The 14,451-nt window shown below is 41.5% G+C and overlaps 1 protein-coding gene across 1 annotated transcript; it reads right to left on the bottom strand.

Annotated features, from left to right (window-relative positions):
• On the bottom strand, window positions 1-13,218 carry LOC139640978 (protein mono-ADP-ribosyltransferase PARP12-like). The gene is made up of 13 exons (XM_071515182.1): window positions 12,944-13,218; window positions 11,048-11,183; window positions 10,002-10,317; window positions 6,000-6,050; window positions 5,722-5,848; window positions 4,972-5,137; window positions 4,550-4,670; window positions 4,358-4,454; window positions 4,090-4,171; window positions 3,183-3,313; window positions 1,548-1,699; window positions 277-549; window positions 1-179 (listed from the first exon to the last, which is right to left on the bottom strand). Exons 1-13 carry the CDS (start codon window positions 13,216-13,218, stop codon window positions 1-3), a joined length of 2,106 nt encoding a protein of 701 aa, XP_071371283.1.
• Between the last annotated feature and the right edge of the window lie 1,233 nt (window positions 13,219-14,451).

Genomic DNA, 14,451 nt, shown 5'->3' with positions numbered 1-14,451 from the left:
TTAGTTTGGACAGTTTGATAGGTGTGGAAACTTGTCTGCTTCGTCTGGGAATTGGTGGGCTATACTGTGAGATAGGGGGAGGAACTGGTCTGCCTCGTCGGGGAACTGGTGGGCTATACTGTGAGATAGGCGGAGGAACTGATCTGCCTCGTCGGGGAACTGGTGGGCTATACCGTGGGCTAGGAGGAGGAACTGGTGTGCCTAGTGAAGGATATGGTCTGCTAAGTGGGCGAACCGGTGCCGGTGCTGGTGCCGATGCTGCACCATAGCACCCACAGGAGAGGATTGAGATCTTCTCCTCGTACTGGAGCAGGTACTCGGGGTAGATCTGGTGCTTCTCGAACACGACAAAGATGGAGGGGTTTCTGATGTTGTCCACACAGCTGTCGTAGAAGCGCGTGTCCCCGCCATCCTTGGAGGGAGGACGGAGGTGATCGGAGGATCCTCGGGTGAAGTCGCCCACCAGGACCCGTGAGATGAACATGGATTTGACATCGGACTGGCCGGTGTAGCTGTGGGAGTACTTGGCATCCCTGGCAAAGTAACTCCCTGAGATTGGAGAGAGAAAGAGAAGACATTGTTTTGTTTGACATGGTCTAAGGAGACCAGATGTCCCCGTTTTGCTGGGACAGTCCCCGGATTTGGTGATTTGTCCCCAACTGGCACTGTCCCCGGAAATGTCCCCAGATTTGCTCTAAAACATCTGGTCACCTTAATGTTGTCTTGAAATAACAAAGATAGCCCGCACTCTGTTTCTTCTTATTTTCTTTTTCTTTCTTTTTGATGTTAATGTTGTCACCAAGCAGTACTCACCTTCCACATTACACACTGAAAAGAATATCCATCTTAACTTTGAAAGCTTTTCAAACTGCTCAAATGATAGATGAGAATGAAGTAGAGTAAAATCTACAATCAAAGTGGTCACATTCTTCTACATTCTGTCATTATATTCACTTTTAGTGGCTGAATTAACAGTGAAATTAGACTATTTTTCATTGTGCTATGCAAAAAATATCAATTTTCAGGTGAGATAATTCAACTTGTTTCCAAGAATTTACTTCCAAGCGCCATTTTCTTGATACTACTGGAGTGATCAACCTTATTCGTCCTTGTTTTAAGATGATGTCCTGTTTCTAGAAAATCCCTAAATTTTCAGAATTTTCACTTAAATTGAAGATTGAGTATGAGGCTAGATGACTTGTTAAGATTGAGATTTTCTGCATTGCAAACACAGATTGAATATGTTTGTTTTCCAACACATTAAATTGAAATATTTTTTTTTATTAATTACTTAAGTTTAGTTTAATTAGTTACTGATAAATGTATTAATTTATGACTTATATGAAATCGCACAACTTTACATTTATTACCGACACAATAAGCATGAGAAATATATATACATTCTCTTCAATATACACAGTATACACTATGTATATATAGACACACACAATATACATATATATATATATAGATATACATATATATATATATATATATATATATACACACATATAGATGTGTATGTGTGTGTATATTGTTCAGCTCACCTTTCCCGAAGGCAGTTCCATGAGTCCCACAGATTCTCCAATCAAAGTTGTCGAGACAGATGGCGTCTACATGTTTGGAGTCTGTACCATGGAAAAGTTTTTTTTCTGTCACATTTTGTCCACTGTTGTTCTTCTTCATCCGATCCCTTTGCCTGTTAATCAGGAAAAAAGATAAATTAGAAATCTAACGAGCCTGTGGTCAATAACGTGGTACAATTAGCAGGAAAGAGACTCTGCAGTTACATCATACATTTTCTACCAATTACATCCATCATGGAGGTCCACTGGAGAACTGGCTGCACAAATAATGTCTAAATATCTAACAGCCAGGCTAGAAACAGAGCGCTAGCTGAATAAAGCTTGTTGTGGTGTGGCTGTAGATCCGTTCATTAACACTCTAAAAGTTAATAGTGTGATAAGGTGGATTTGTTTCCAAATGTAGGTTACTGTGACACAGTAAACTGTCTTGTCTTTAGCCCTAGTCTCTACTCCAAGACACTCTGAGTTGTAATTGAGAAGAGTCAGCTCAGTTAACAAACTAGCTAACTAGCCAGCAGGCTCATTTAGCAAATTGCAACAAACGTTAATGTTAACATTCAACTACTAACACTAGCTTCTAAGAGATAGGTTAGCTAGTGTGCTAATCAGTGATGGTTAGCTGACCAGCACTATGGTTAGCTAGCTAACAAGCTAAATTGATATAACTGCAAAATGCAGCAGATTTGTCAGAACCACAGAACTTGAATGGAACAGTCCTTCTACTGTTTGCCATAGCAATTTGGCTAGTACAGCATAAAATGGCAAATATGGAATTTAGGGTTAGTTGCTATGGTGACAATGCAAGTCTGGGCCGTAAAGTCTGTCACACTTGCTTGAGAACTGTGCAGATGCATCTGCTGCATGAGTGCTTAGCAAGCTAACATTAGCAATAGGGATGAAGAGCCAACACCAAAAGAGTTGATTCTCGATTCCATCACGTCGATTCTGAGAATCGATTCTACTAATAAACGGAATCAATTCCTGACTCTGGAATCATAGAAACTGTTTCATTTAAATTAATTTGTAATAAATTAATTCTGATTTAGGTCTATCTATACTAATCTGTGTTCAACTGCCTTGGTCTGATCCATTTCACAAGAAGTGGGGAGGGGGGAGGGGAGAGGGAGACATTCAAGGCTCACTGGTTGAATGCTAACCGGCGTAAAACTTTAATTTTTGTGTTGATTTTCATGTGGAATTGATTTAGAATCGCTTCCATCAATTCCATTACAAGAAGTCGGAGTCGTAATCGACGAGGCTAACGTAGCTTTATCAAAGACTGCACTTCTCTCTCTTCTAGTCAACATTAGCATGTTAGCAATCCGTGGCAGAAAAGAGACACAGAAGCTGCTTTCTTGCTGCAAAACCTCTCAGCTCAGTGACTTGCTGTAAGTCGTTTTAATACATATAAAAATACATATAAAAATGGACACCGCTCGCCATCCTGGAACACTGATTTGAATGGGAATGAGTTCTATCCATTCAAGTTCTGTGGTTAAAACTGAGGGTGCTACACGGTGGGAAGGCCTTCTGTCTGAGGGAGAGCCGGGTGAAAGTGACATTTCGGCATACAGTATGTTGCTTTTAAAGACGTACCACTCAAAGACTTCCCACAGTGCTTTGTTCTGAATCCTCTCTATCTGGACAATGTCAAAGCCTCTCATGGTGTTACAAAACAGGCTTTCAATCTCCTGATACTCCGCTGAGGAGCTCTGGAGGGAGACTCGCTGGAAGAGACACACAACACAGAGGAAGATAGTTAATATTTTTACCCATACACTGCATAAAAGATCATAATGACTGTAGGAACATGAGTAGAGTATGATTGTTCAACACCAGCTAATAAGAAATAGGATGGAAAAGACAGTACGCTGCAAAGAAAAGTTTTTTTACTTTGTGGCTCAATTCCCCCAACATTGTCTAGAATCCATTTCCGATTGCATGGCTTTGTTGCTATAAGTCCCTATATATTACACATTTTAATGAATATTTCATATTCATTAAAATGTGACTGGCGGCTGGTTTGCTGGATGGTGCAGGGTTTATACAAGATAGAAATCAAACGCAAGTTTATGCCCATCAGCTCCACTGCAAACTCCATACTTGTCAGGGAAATCACTTTGCTGTCAGTTATCAATATTAGTGCCTGAAAGGAGTATGGAAGCTGTTTCTATTAATAAAGTAGACAATTCTCAGTTTGCATTGATGGATTGTGGCTTCAGAGTGACAGAGTTGCCTGTCAGCAGGATATTTAGTGGAGTTATGGGCATCTTATGAGCAGCGGAAGATAAATGTGCAGAAATTCAAGATCACATTTAACAACAATCTGTGCAGTGAACAACAATCTAGTCAGGTCTGAAACAGCAGAGAGACTCAACACTGGTAGGGCCCCTAAACTTCTGGGGAGACTTAACAGCGGCAGTGGACACCGTAGTCCAAAGGTGGCTTTTCTTATTAAGTTGCAGTTTGAAGGTACAGTTATTTAAAGTGTGTAATACATTACCTTGAATCCTGTTTCAGGAATCTGTGTCTTGTCCCAGTGTGCTGGTACAGCTTTGAAATTTGATTGATTACCCACAGGCTTTCTGCAGAGAGAAGGGAAATTGATGGTTCTTGTGTAGCTGAATGGGTAGAGCAATTTAGAAAACCAAAAATTTCAATAAATATGTTTTGCAGCCTCTCTTCATCTGCATGGTGTTGTTAAGCAATAAAAAAATATGTAGGACAAATATGCACAGTGCATTTGAACTGTCAGGAGTAATCAGCAGTACCTAAATTTCTTTGTTTGGGCGTCAGCTGAGGAGACAAACACAGGCCGTCTTCTCACCACCTTCTTAGTGCCATACTGCTTATTTGTTTGTATCATGTCTGAAAAAGAAGGCATATTATTATGATTACTTCACCAGAAAATACTTTAATAAGGTAAGGTAACAGGTAATTTGAGTATTTGAATGCTCGTTTACCCTGGAAACTGAGCGAATACGTCTGCGAACCGGCTTTGAACTCCACCACATCCTTCTTATCGTTCAGGAACTTCTGCTCCAGTTCTGCACTGCTGATGTTTGCTGCTTGGCGTCCACCGGTCTGCAACACAGGTCAAATAAAGCAATAAAGCCCATTTTTACCTCTGAAGACAACTGAAAGAGCAACTGAACAATCAGCAGCCAGATGAGAGGTACAGACAGAGATTAGTGGCAAGAGATTGTATCTGAACTGCCTAAATTTGTCATGCTGATATTGAGCACGAATTCCCATCGGTCATGTTTAACGGTATTTCCTCATGTCACTGTGTGACAGACTGAGCTGTCGACATGTTCCAAGACAAACTCCTGTACATTATTATGATCCTGTACTAAGCCAATAAAGTGACTGATTCTGGACTCACAGCTGAAGCGTACAGGTTCCAGTTTCCGAACTCGTCCTCCCAGTACCAAACCCACTCTGTGGTGAGAACGAAGGTCGGATGGAGAACAGAGGAAGCGGTGGAGAGTCGGCGTACTTCGTTCAGTCCACAGGTCATCGTGTCGAAACATACAGTTTGGCTGCGACTACTGCAGAAAAGGGAGCAAGAAACGTTGCATCAAATAACATTTCTACAGGAGAAGAGGTTGTCAAAGTGGGGTTCAGTCCAAGGGGCCCCAGAGCAAAATGACAAATAGATTGTTGATTGTAATTTAACTCAACACTTTATCCCAATTATAGGATGCATAACTATTTGGGTGTCCGAGAACCCCTGTGCAAGAGAAATCACTAGATATTAATTCATTAATTAATCTTAAATAAATGTAAGGTTAAAATTATTAAACAGGAGTAACATTTGAAATTCCCTTTATTCCAGAGGAAAATTCCCTTTAAAACTGCTCAATCTATTGGCATTAAGGTTAGAATGTATCCGTTTGTGTAAATATCAGGCCGGTCTAAATGCTGTTTCAGAGGCTTTTCCACCCTAAGAAGAAGATAATCCATTGGGAAACATCAGTACTTTTTTAGAGATTTTTTAAAAAGAATATCACCACAAAATATCGTCTGTCGGCAGCTTCAATCCAAAAGTATCAGCATCAGCCTTCAAAAACCCAAAACAATCGAAACCTAATTGGCATATCAACATGTGGCACGATAATCTCGCAGAGTATACCTGTATGTCTTTTCAGGATCACAGTAGTCCTTCTCGATCTCCTCGTTGTCAGGCAGAGCGGTCCACTGTTGTCCCTGTCTGACCTGCCATCTGTATGGCAGCTTCTCATGGGCTTTAAAACACCTCTCTGAGGAGAGTATATGACCAAACACATCAGTAATAAGGTTTGTATAAAAAAAGAGATTAATAATACTGTGATCAAGCTGATGTGATATGATTGTTTTTTCTCATATACTGTATATGAAACTATCTTAAAGGATTATCTATAATTCACTCACCACCATGTTTACAGTGTCCCTTGATGAAGTACAAGCATATCTCAGTTTTATCTAATGGAAACAAACAAAAATACAACATGAAGTAATAGAAAAGAGAAACTCAAACTGCATCAATAGAAAATCCAAGCTCCGCCCACAGTGTTTGATTGACAGGTGATGTCTGGGAAGTGGAGTGCAGAAACACCACAGCAATGAGCGCTTAGCAAAGATGGAGACTAAATGATCATAAAAAGCTACCATTTTAAAGGAATAGTTCACCCAAAATTGAAAATTTTGTGATTATCTACTCACCCTCATGTCAGTCGAAACACTGTTTGTATGTCCACTAGTGATGCGCGGGTCAGGTTTTTTTCAACCCACGACCGCCCGATCCGACATCTGCACATATCCGAACCTGCCCGACCCGTTTTCATACACGTCAAACGACCCGAAACCGATCCGCAACTCGAAAAAAAAAAAAAAGATTCAGGAGGCCAGGTAATTTTCCAAAGACTTGTGTAACTAAGGTAATACTAATACTTAATACTTAATGCTGCAGTGTGTAAAAATAAAAATAGAGGACTGTGCATGTACAGGTAACAGGAGTCACTCCACTCCTCCGTTGTAAAAAATGTCTGTAACCATAGTAACGACCAATATGGCGGATACCATTGCATGTATTTTCAGTTTACTTGACACCAGTAACACCAGTAACCAGATGCATCAATTTATCCATAAGATCCTAATAACTGACACCGACAGCGGCGTCATATTCTCTTTTTCCACCGCATGGACTTGATACTTTTAACGTCGACATTTACACGACAATACAATACCTGAATTTTCAGGGCGTGAGTTCGTTTGTAGAATGCGTAGCCAGTGTGTGTATACTGTGTGTGTGTAGCCTATTTGACCCGCCCGACCCGTTCTCAATATCATCTTCAGTTGACCCTAACCCGCCCCACCCGCGGATAAACCTGTGGGACCCATGGGTTTCGGATTGACCCACGCATCACTAATGTCCACGTATCACACAGCGAGTCAGATGGCGCAGCTCCACTTCAGCTTTCTCCAAAACAACACAAGTGGCTGGAGACCGCTTCTTTAGAGTTCAAAAAGGTCAAAAAATGACCACCACATTACTCCAAATAGCATAATGGAAGTGTTCTGAAGCCAAACGACTGCACTGTGGGTCCAAAACTCTGATATTTACCTCATTATCGCCTTGATTATCCCCACTCATAGAGCTCTGGTTGCCCTACCGCAATCTGGTGGAAGAGTCTTGGTGTCTTCATGTGCTCCTTGTTTCAAAGTCACAAAAAGAAGCTTGAATAGGCCAGTGCAATAGCCCCCACAATCCAGTGAGAAAGCCTCTGCTTTGTGACCCTTGCAGGGTGCAACCCAAGACACAAACAACTGGTCCCCTTTCCTGAAACCACGAGTTCTATCTAAATATGGGCGTAAAGTGCACAGATAATGATAATGAAGCTTAAATATTAGTACAATTGTATTTTGATTGGTCAAGTTAATAATCTTCTCTTAAAATTAAGATAAAAGCAATCTGTACTGAGTGGTAAGCCAGAGAGACTGTTGTGCGGCAGCTTAAAGGGGCTCAGGCCACAAGATCGATTCATAGCATTCAATCAAGAGCGGGCACCCTGCTGACTAAACCCAAGGAAATAAATGACCAGTTCAAAGAGTTGTACATGGACCTTTACACTTCTAAATGTGCTGCCACCCAATCTGACTTAAATGATTTCTTTGACTCTCTTGATATGCCCAAAGTTAGCAATGCTGCTAGGAAGGACCTAGACTCTGACTTCACAGTAGAAGAAATAATCTCTGCCTTTAAGTAATTTCGATCTGGAAAGGCAGCTGGGCCCGAGGGGTTTGGTTGCGAATTCTATAAGACATTCTATGACATCTTCGCTGCACTCCTCAGAATGGTTTCTAGCTCTAAGGAAAACAAAGCTTTGCCTAAAACAATGTATGAGGCCAACATCTGTCTTATATTAAAAAAGGTAAGGAGGAAACAGACCCAGCCAGCTTTAGGCCCGTTGCACTCCAAAATTTTGATAGAAAGGTAATCACTAAAGTGCTGGCTAACCAGCTAAATGAGCATTTATCATCTATTATCTCCTCTGATCATACGGGGTTCATCCCAGGCAGGTGTTCCTTTTTTAATATAAGGCGCTTCCTTAATACCATATATGCAGATCATGGGAAGACCAGGGGAGCGGCGATTTTATCCCTCAACGCACAGAAAGCCTTTGATCAGGTTGAGTGGCCCTACATGTTTGAGTCACTTTACAGATTTGGGTTTGGCAAATAATTTATATCATGTGTAAAAACAATATATGCTTGCCCAATGTCTTCTGTTTTAACTAACGGTTACAAATCCACCGCATTTGCTTTAAATCGCTCAGTACAGCAGGGTTACCCTCTCTCGCCAGCCCTTTTTGCCGTTGCGCTGGAGACCCTTGCCCTAAAAATAAGAAGTCACCCAGATGTCAAAGGTCTAAAAGTGGGAGGTGTGTGAAACACTCATTAGTTTATATGCAGATGATGTGTTGTTGTACTTGCAGAACCCAGAAAAATCAGTTCCCTCTCTCCCAGATCTAATCACCTCATTTGGCAAGTTACCAGAATACACAATTAACTGGACAAAAGCTCAGGGAAAGCCGGGAGGAGGTGCCTCGCAGCCCTCTTGGCCTGGGGAAATTTCTTCTCCTCGTAGCGGGATCAGGAGACCTCCGCTGCGACAGCCAGCCACGGGATTTCCAGCTTCTCAGTGGTGCACATGTCGATGCTGAGGGTGGGGGACGGGTGGTATACCCTCCCGCACCTGCAATCATCGACACGCTGAGGGGGCTGTCGCTAACATGTTGAGTCAGCAGCATGAAAGAGGAATCATCCTCATCCTCATCGAATACGAGAAACTCCTCTCCCACGGACCCTTCCTCCTCCTCAAAATCCAGCAGGAGGGGCGGCTCAGCCAGCGGGTCAGAGACACTGAACACCGAACCCCAGCGTTGGCTAGCTGGGATCGGTGTTTCCTCATCGCTCATACCAGGTTGGTGTTCCTTGGAAGCAACAGCGAGGAGAGGATTGCACTCCGAGAGGCTAGCTTGGTGAGCTAGCCGATGCCAAAGGCTCTTCATCATGAACCGAGTACAATGTCCGCATGAGCCGGGGGAATCGATAGCTGCCTGGGCATGTTCCAGCCCAACGTAAGCAGAGCAGACCTGGTGTGTGTCTTTGCTCGAAATCTTATTCCCACATTTGCAGAGGCGAGCACCGGTCTTCTCTTCCCTCTTGGTGTGGGGCAGCTTTGCAGCTGTGACTATTTAGCGTGGAGTGCTAAACGGTGGCTAACACCTGGAGTAATAAGAGCCCAAAGCCAATCCAGGTGGAGCAGGACGGTGAGTAGCCAGTCAAGCTAGCTGCCGGAGTTAGCTATGTGGAAAGCTTGGAGCTAACCACAGCGAACAACTCTACTGTTTGGATACAGACTAGAGCGAATGCAATCTCTCACAGCGTCTTACCTATGGAGAAGGCAGGACGAAGCCCTAAACAACAGCAAAAACTAGCGCTCGGCGAGTTTCTGTGCTCCGTCTGTGAACAGTTAAGTTAGTTTGCCGTATCAGCAGGAGAGAGTGACGCAGTGTAAGCCCTATATATAGAAGGAGGGTCCTGACGTATGCATCATGGCTGCCAGCCACTCAGGGCTGGCTTAGTGGAATAAAAGCTTCTGAAGATACGAATAGCGAGACATCGAAATGAATGCTATGAAAGAAAACTGTCTCCAGCCACTTGTGTTGTTTTGGAGAATGCTGAAACAAAGCTGTATCAGCTAACTTGGTCTGTATTATTATTGACATACAAAATTAACTGGTGTTTCAACTGACATAATGGTGAGTAGATAGTGACAAATTTTCATTTTTGGTGGAACTATTCATTTAATTCCCGGAAATACAGCTTATTCTACCATAGAAGCTTTCAAAACAGTCTTACTGGATTTACCTTTGGCAACTGCTGAGCTGTTCTTGGGTCTTTGCCTTTGTCTTCTGTTCAGTCCATCATCGCTTCTAGCAGCTGTGGCGTTAACGCTCCTCAAAGCCTCTTTGTTCATATAAACAGACTTCATGGAGGGAAGGAGGTGGTCAGGCACACCTCTACCCTGCAGGGTTTTCAGCGGCTGCGGATCATAAAAGTCATGAGTCCTGGGGCAGGAACAGACTCCCTTCAGGTGTTTCTCACAGATGTGGAGCCTGGTGCAGCCGTCACCGTCCTGACACCGGCCGTACGGCCCGTCACCGTTGTTGTAATCATGACATATCTTGTAGAAGATGGATGAGAATGGGAAAAAGGTGATTACAAACAATATAATCTTGTGTAGCCAGACAGCTCAAACAACAGAGGTCTGGAGAAATTTAAACCCAATAGTTGGTTAGGAAAGAGTGGCAACACTGTGGGTTATAGTCATCATTCAAACCAGTCAGTAAATTTCACTAGGACGGAGCTATGGGCGGAGCCTGGCACTGCTGCTCACTTGTTTACTACAGTTGTTTCTACAGTTAGCTAACTAGTGAAACAAAACTTTACAAAGGCAAGGTTTAAACGATGTGCAGCGGCTAATAGCCCCACAAAATTTTCATCCATTTTTATCTTGCTTGTTTAGTTTACCCAAAGAGTCTGTATATTGAAATTTAATCCGCGAAGTAGCCTGCATTATAGCTAAGCTAACAACGGAAGCTTGTTCTAGCCAGGAATAAAAACGAATCAGAAGTACTGTTTCCAGGGGGATTGTGGGAGAATCCTGTTTCAAACTCCCAAACCAGTGCTAGGCTTCACCCGAGCCAAATCTCACTGGTTTGAATGATGACGGCAGCCCACAGCGTCACCGCACAACCGAACAACTGGGTTTCAATTTCTCCAGACCTCTGTTTGAGCTGGTGTGGCTACGTGAGATTAGCCTTGCCCAATCAATCAATCAATCAATCAATCAATCAATCAGTCGGATTTGAATCCCCCCTCCCTCTTGATCCTCTTTCCAGTCTGGTACTTACAGGAGGCAGGAAGAAGTTGTCGTTCTGCAGCAGCAGTGTGCACAGCTCCTTCAGGTCCAGATCCTCCAGCTCATGCTCTCTCAGTATCTTCATATTATGCTCAGACTTCAGATCATGGGAGAAGTGGGATCTTCTCCTAAAATTAAAGGCCCCACATATATTTTCATTTGCTTCAGGATGAGAATATAATGTTCTTAAAAACATTTTGCAAATACACATTATTTTGATAAAAAATACATTTATCAACTGAATTTGAAGACTGACAATGCATTCACGTGCTACTAGGAAATTTCACATGAACACCTTTGAAACTTGGATGAAGTTGGAAAGTCATAGAAAATTTAGCTATACACGATTTTCCAAGTTATGATGCAAAGATAACCCTTAAACTTCTGAACATGGTGGAAAAATCATATTTTGTTTCAGTTAGCGGTAAGAACACACTTCTGTACACATGCACCTTTTTTAGTTAGCCAGACTAACCATCATAACTAACATCTGTTTAAATAAAGTTTGTTAAACTAGCTTGTTAAGCTGCAGGACGTTCACGTTTATCATTTTCTTGATTGTGAAGCACTTCGTAACTTTGTTTTGAAAAGTGCTACATAAATAAAGATAATTATATAATTATCATTTGTTTTACAGGTTCGATTTTCTGACAAAATAGCGCATGAACGCACCATACATCCCAAACTGCCTTTGTAACGTCCCCATTACATTTCCTTCCTTGAAAACAGAGTATCTTTCATGGTGACCTCATGCTGCACCAGGAGGTGTAAATATAAATTCCAACCAATAAAACCAAAACGTGTTATGTCCCGCCCCAACATCCTGTTTCAACAGGAAATACATAAAATCAAGGAAGTAAAGGAGACAGGCGGTGCGTTTCATTAGTCGTTTCAACCTGCCCTTGTTGACTTCCCATAAAAAAAATAAAAATTAAAAATGGATTACATACCTTACTTTACATGTGGATATAAATTATTATATTGACAATCTGGATGTTAACATTTCTGACACTGTCAATCTTCCAGTAATTATTTGGGGTAAATACCATATACACACTTGTAAGTAAAGAGGAACCACACCCTCTTTCACCGTTTATAATCTATTTTGTCAACTACTTGAAATCACTGAAACATTTGAAAAAAATTAACAGAAAGGCCAAAAAAAATTATATGTCCATGTCCCAGTCCTTGCTTTTTTAATTTATCTTACCTTGTGCCATTGAATAATTTGATTGTGCATATTTGTTATTATTTTCTTTTGTGTTACAGCTACATATCCACCATTGTTGGTTGATATTTTATTGTATTTTGGTTTACTCTTTCTGTACATTGTTTTGTACATTTTCCTTGCAATAAAAAAAAAAAAAAAAGACTTCCCCTCAGCACTTCCCCTCTTGAATCCCTCCTGCCATCTTAAGTGCCATTTTATTACTCTAATACTCAAGTGAACTTTCTGAGATCGACCCTTCAAGGACCGGGGGAACGAGTCAACTCCAGGAGTGTATCTTACCCAAAATGAATTGTGATCTGTCGTTATTTCCTGTGCACAACGATGAAAAGCAGGAATGGGGTCTTTAAAAAATGTTTTTTTGAAAATGGAGTAGCTTTGATTGAAACCACTCAAGCAAAATAAAAATGTTCAGGTCTTTATTAAACAGCTTTAATCACCTTTTTATGTAAAAAGAGTGAATTTCAGTGGGGCCCCTTTAAGTAATAATTTAAAACTGTTAACCATATAATTTCCTAAAAAGACAACCTACCTGCCCATCAACAGTAACTACACACAGTAGCAGGCCCAGTTTGAGGCTTGTCACCGTTACATGACAGACCGTAACATTATGCCTAACAGGGTTTATTAATAGAATAATGTCACGTGGCAGTAACTCACCTTGTCTCACTGAACTGACAGGATCCCAGCAGGAACCTTTTACACAGATGCAAACTGCTGCATCCCTGACAGTCTTTGGCTTTACACAGTCGCACTTCTGTCTTGGCCACCACCTTCTGCTCCCCGCCGGAGGAACACCAAGCAAACTTCTCCCGGTTCGAGATAATCTCCCTCACATCCTGGGAATCTCCAAAACAGCCGCTAAACACCAGTTCATCAGTGTTGATTGATCCTTGATTGGCGCAGATGAATTTCATAACCGCGGACTCCGTCATGTTGAGGCTCTTGCTTGGTTTCCTTCCACTTCCCCTAAAACACTGAAGCACTGACAGCCGCTAGTCTCATTTCTGACAATTGGAAACCGAAACTATGACTTATTTAAACAGGATTGATGCTGTACCGGTGCTGTCCGCCTGGGGGCCTCAGTGAGCCGTTTACCTTCATGTACTATATTACAGGACAGTTTGGTCTTCCTTTTTAATGACACATAGTGAGAGAAAGCATGGAGAATAATATAAATTATCAGGGACAAGATTAAGGAAGGTCAATATTTCACAATCTCTCCTTGCAACAGCAAATCCTCAAAAAGGCTTTAGTTTTTTTGAGGTTGCTCAGCCAAAATAAAACAGCCATGCTTTCTGAAGTCTCTAAAGTCTCTCCTTTATGAAATGGGATGTTGTGGAAAAAAATATCATACTGCAAAGCAGATAAAATCAGTGGATAAAGTGACATACCAAACAAAACAAAACAAAAAAACTCAAAAAGTACAAAACCACTAAAGGACCATGGGTTGAATACAAGTTTAGAAAAAGTCATGGACAGGGTGATTCATGTTTTTGTTTATTTCTGACAGACATAGGAACATTTAAAAAAGGAAAAAAGTCATTTTGACCTGGAGGGCAGTTCCATTACAGGACTGTGACCAGTTTATCCCCCTTTATATCTCCAGAATATAGTTCCCCTCTTTTAAGTTTAGTACAAATCAATACCTTGGTTTAGTACAGATCAATGCCTAGGTATAGAACAAATGAATGCATAGGTTTTATTACAAATCAATGCGTAGATATAGTATCAATCAATGTGTAGGTTTTATATAAATCATTGCCTAGGTGTAGTACCAATCAATGCACAGCTTTAGTACAAATCAGTGTGTAGATATAATTAATCTGTGGCTGGAAAAGGTCTAATGTCAGAGGAAGAGGCGGTGGACATATTATTTTTTTTCCATGCCCTGCCTCAGTTCACAAAGAGGCCCAACCTGACTGCTGGTGGCAGAGAGAGAGAGAGAGAGAGAGAGAGAGAGAGAGAGAGAGAGAGACGCTTTAGAACAGAATTTCGCCGAATAGCATTTTTATTGATAGAAGAGAACATATCGGATATACCATTTAGGATAGTTCCTGTTTGGGAGACCGGATCTACTTTTACTTTTAAATACTAATTTTAGTGTAAAACAAGAATAGAGATGCAAAATGGCGATGACCCAGGATGCTTTGCTGTCTTAAAAGCAG

Source organism: Centroberyx affinis, unplaced genomic scaffold (assembly GCF_046629955.1).
Source record: "Centroberyx affinis isolate AG114_WGS23_722 - 3 ecotype Tasmania unplaced genomic scaffold, CSIRO-AGI_Caff_v1 ptg000319l_1, whole genome shotgun sequence".
In the NCBI taxonomy this organism is placed as follows: Eukaryota; Metazoa; Chordata; class Actinopteri; order Beryciformes; family Berycidae; genus Centroberyx; species Centroberyx affinis.
Note: the sequence above shows the minus strand (reverse complement) of the source record. Positions and strands in the feature narration are given on the sequence as shown.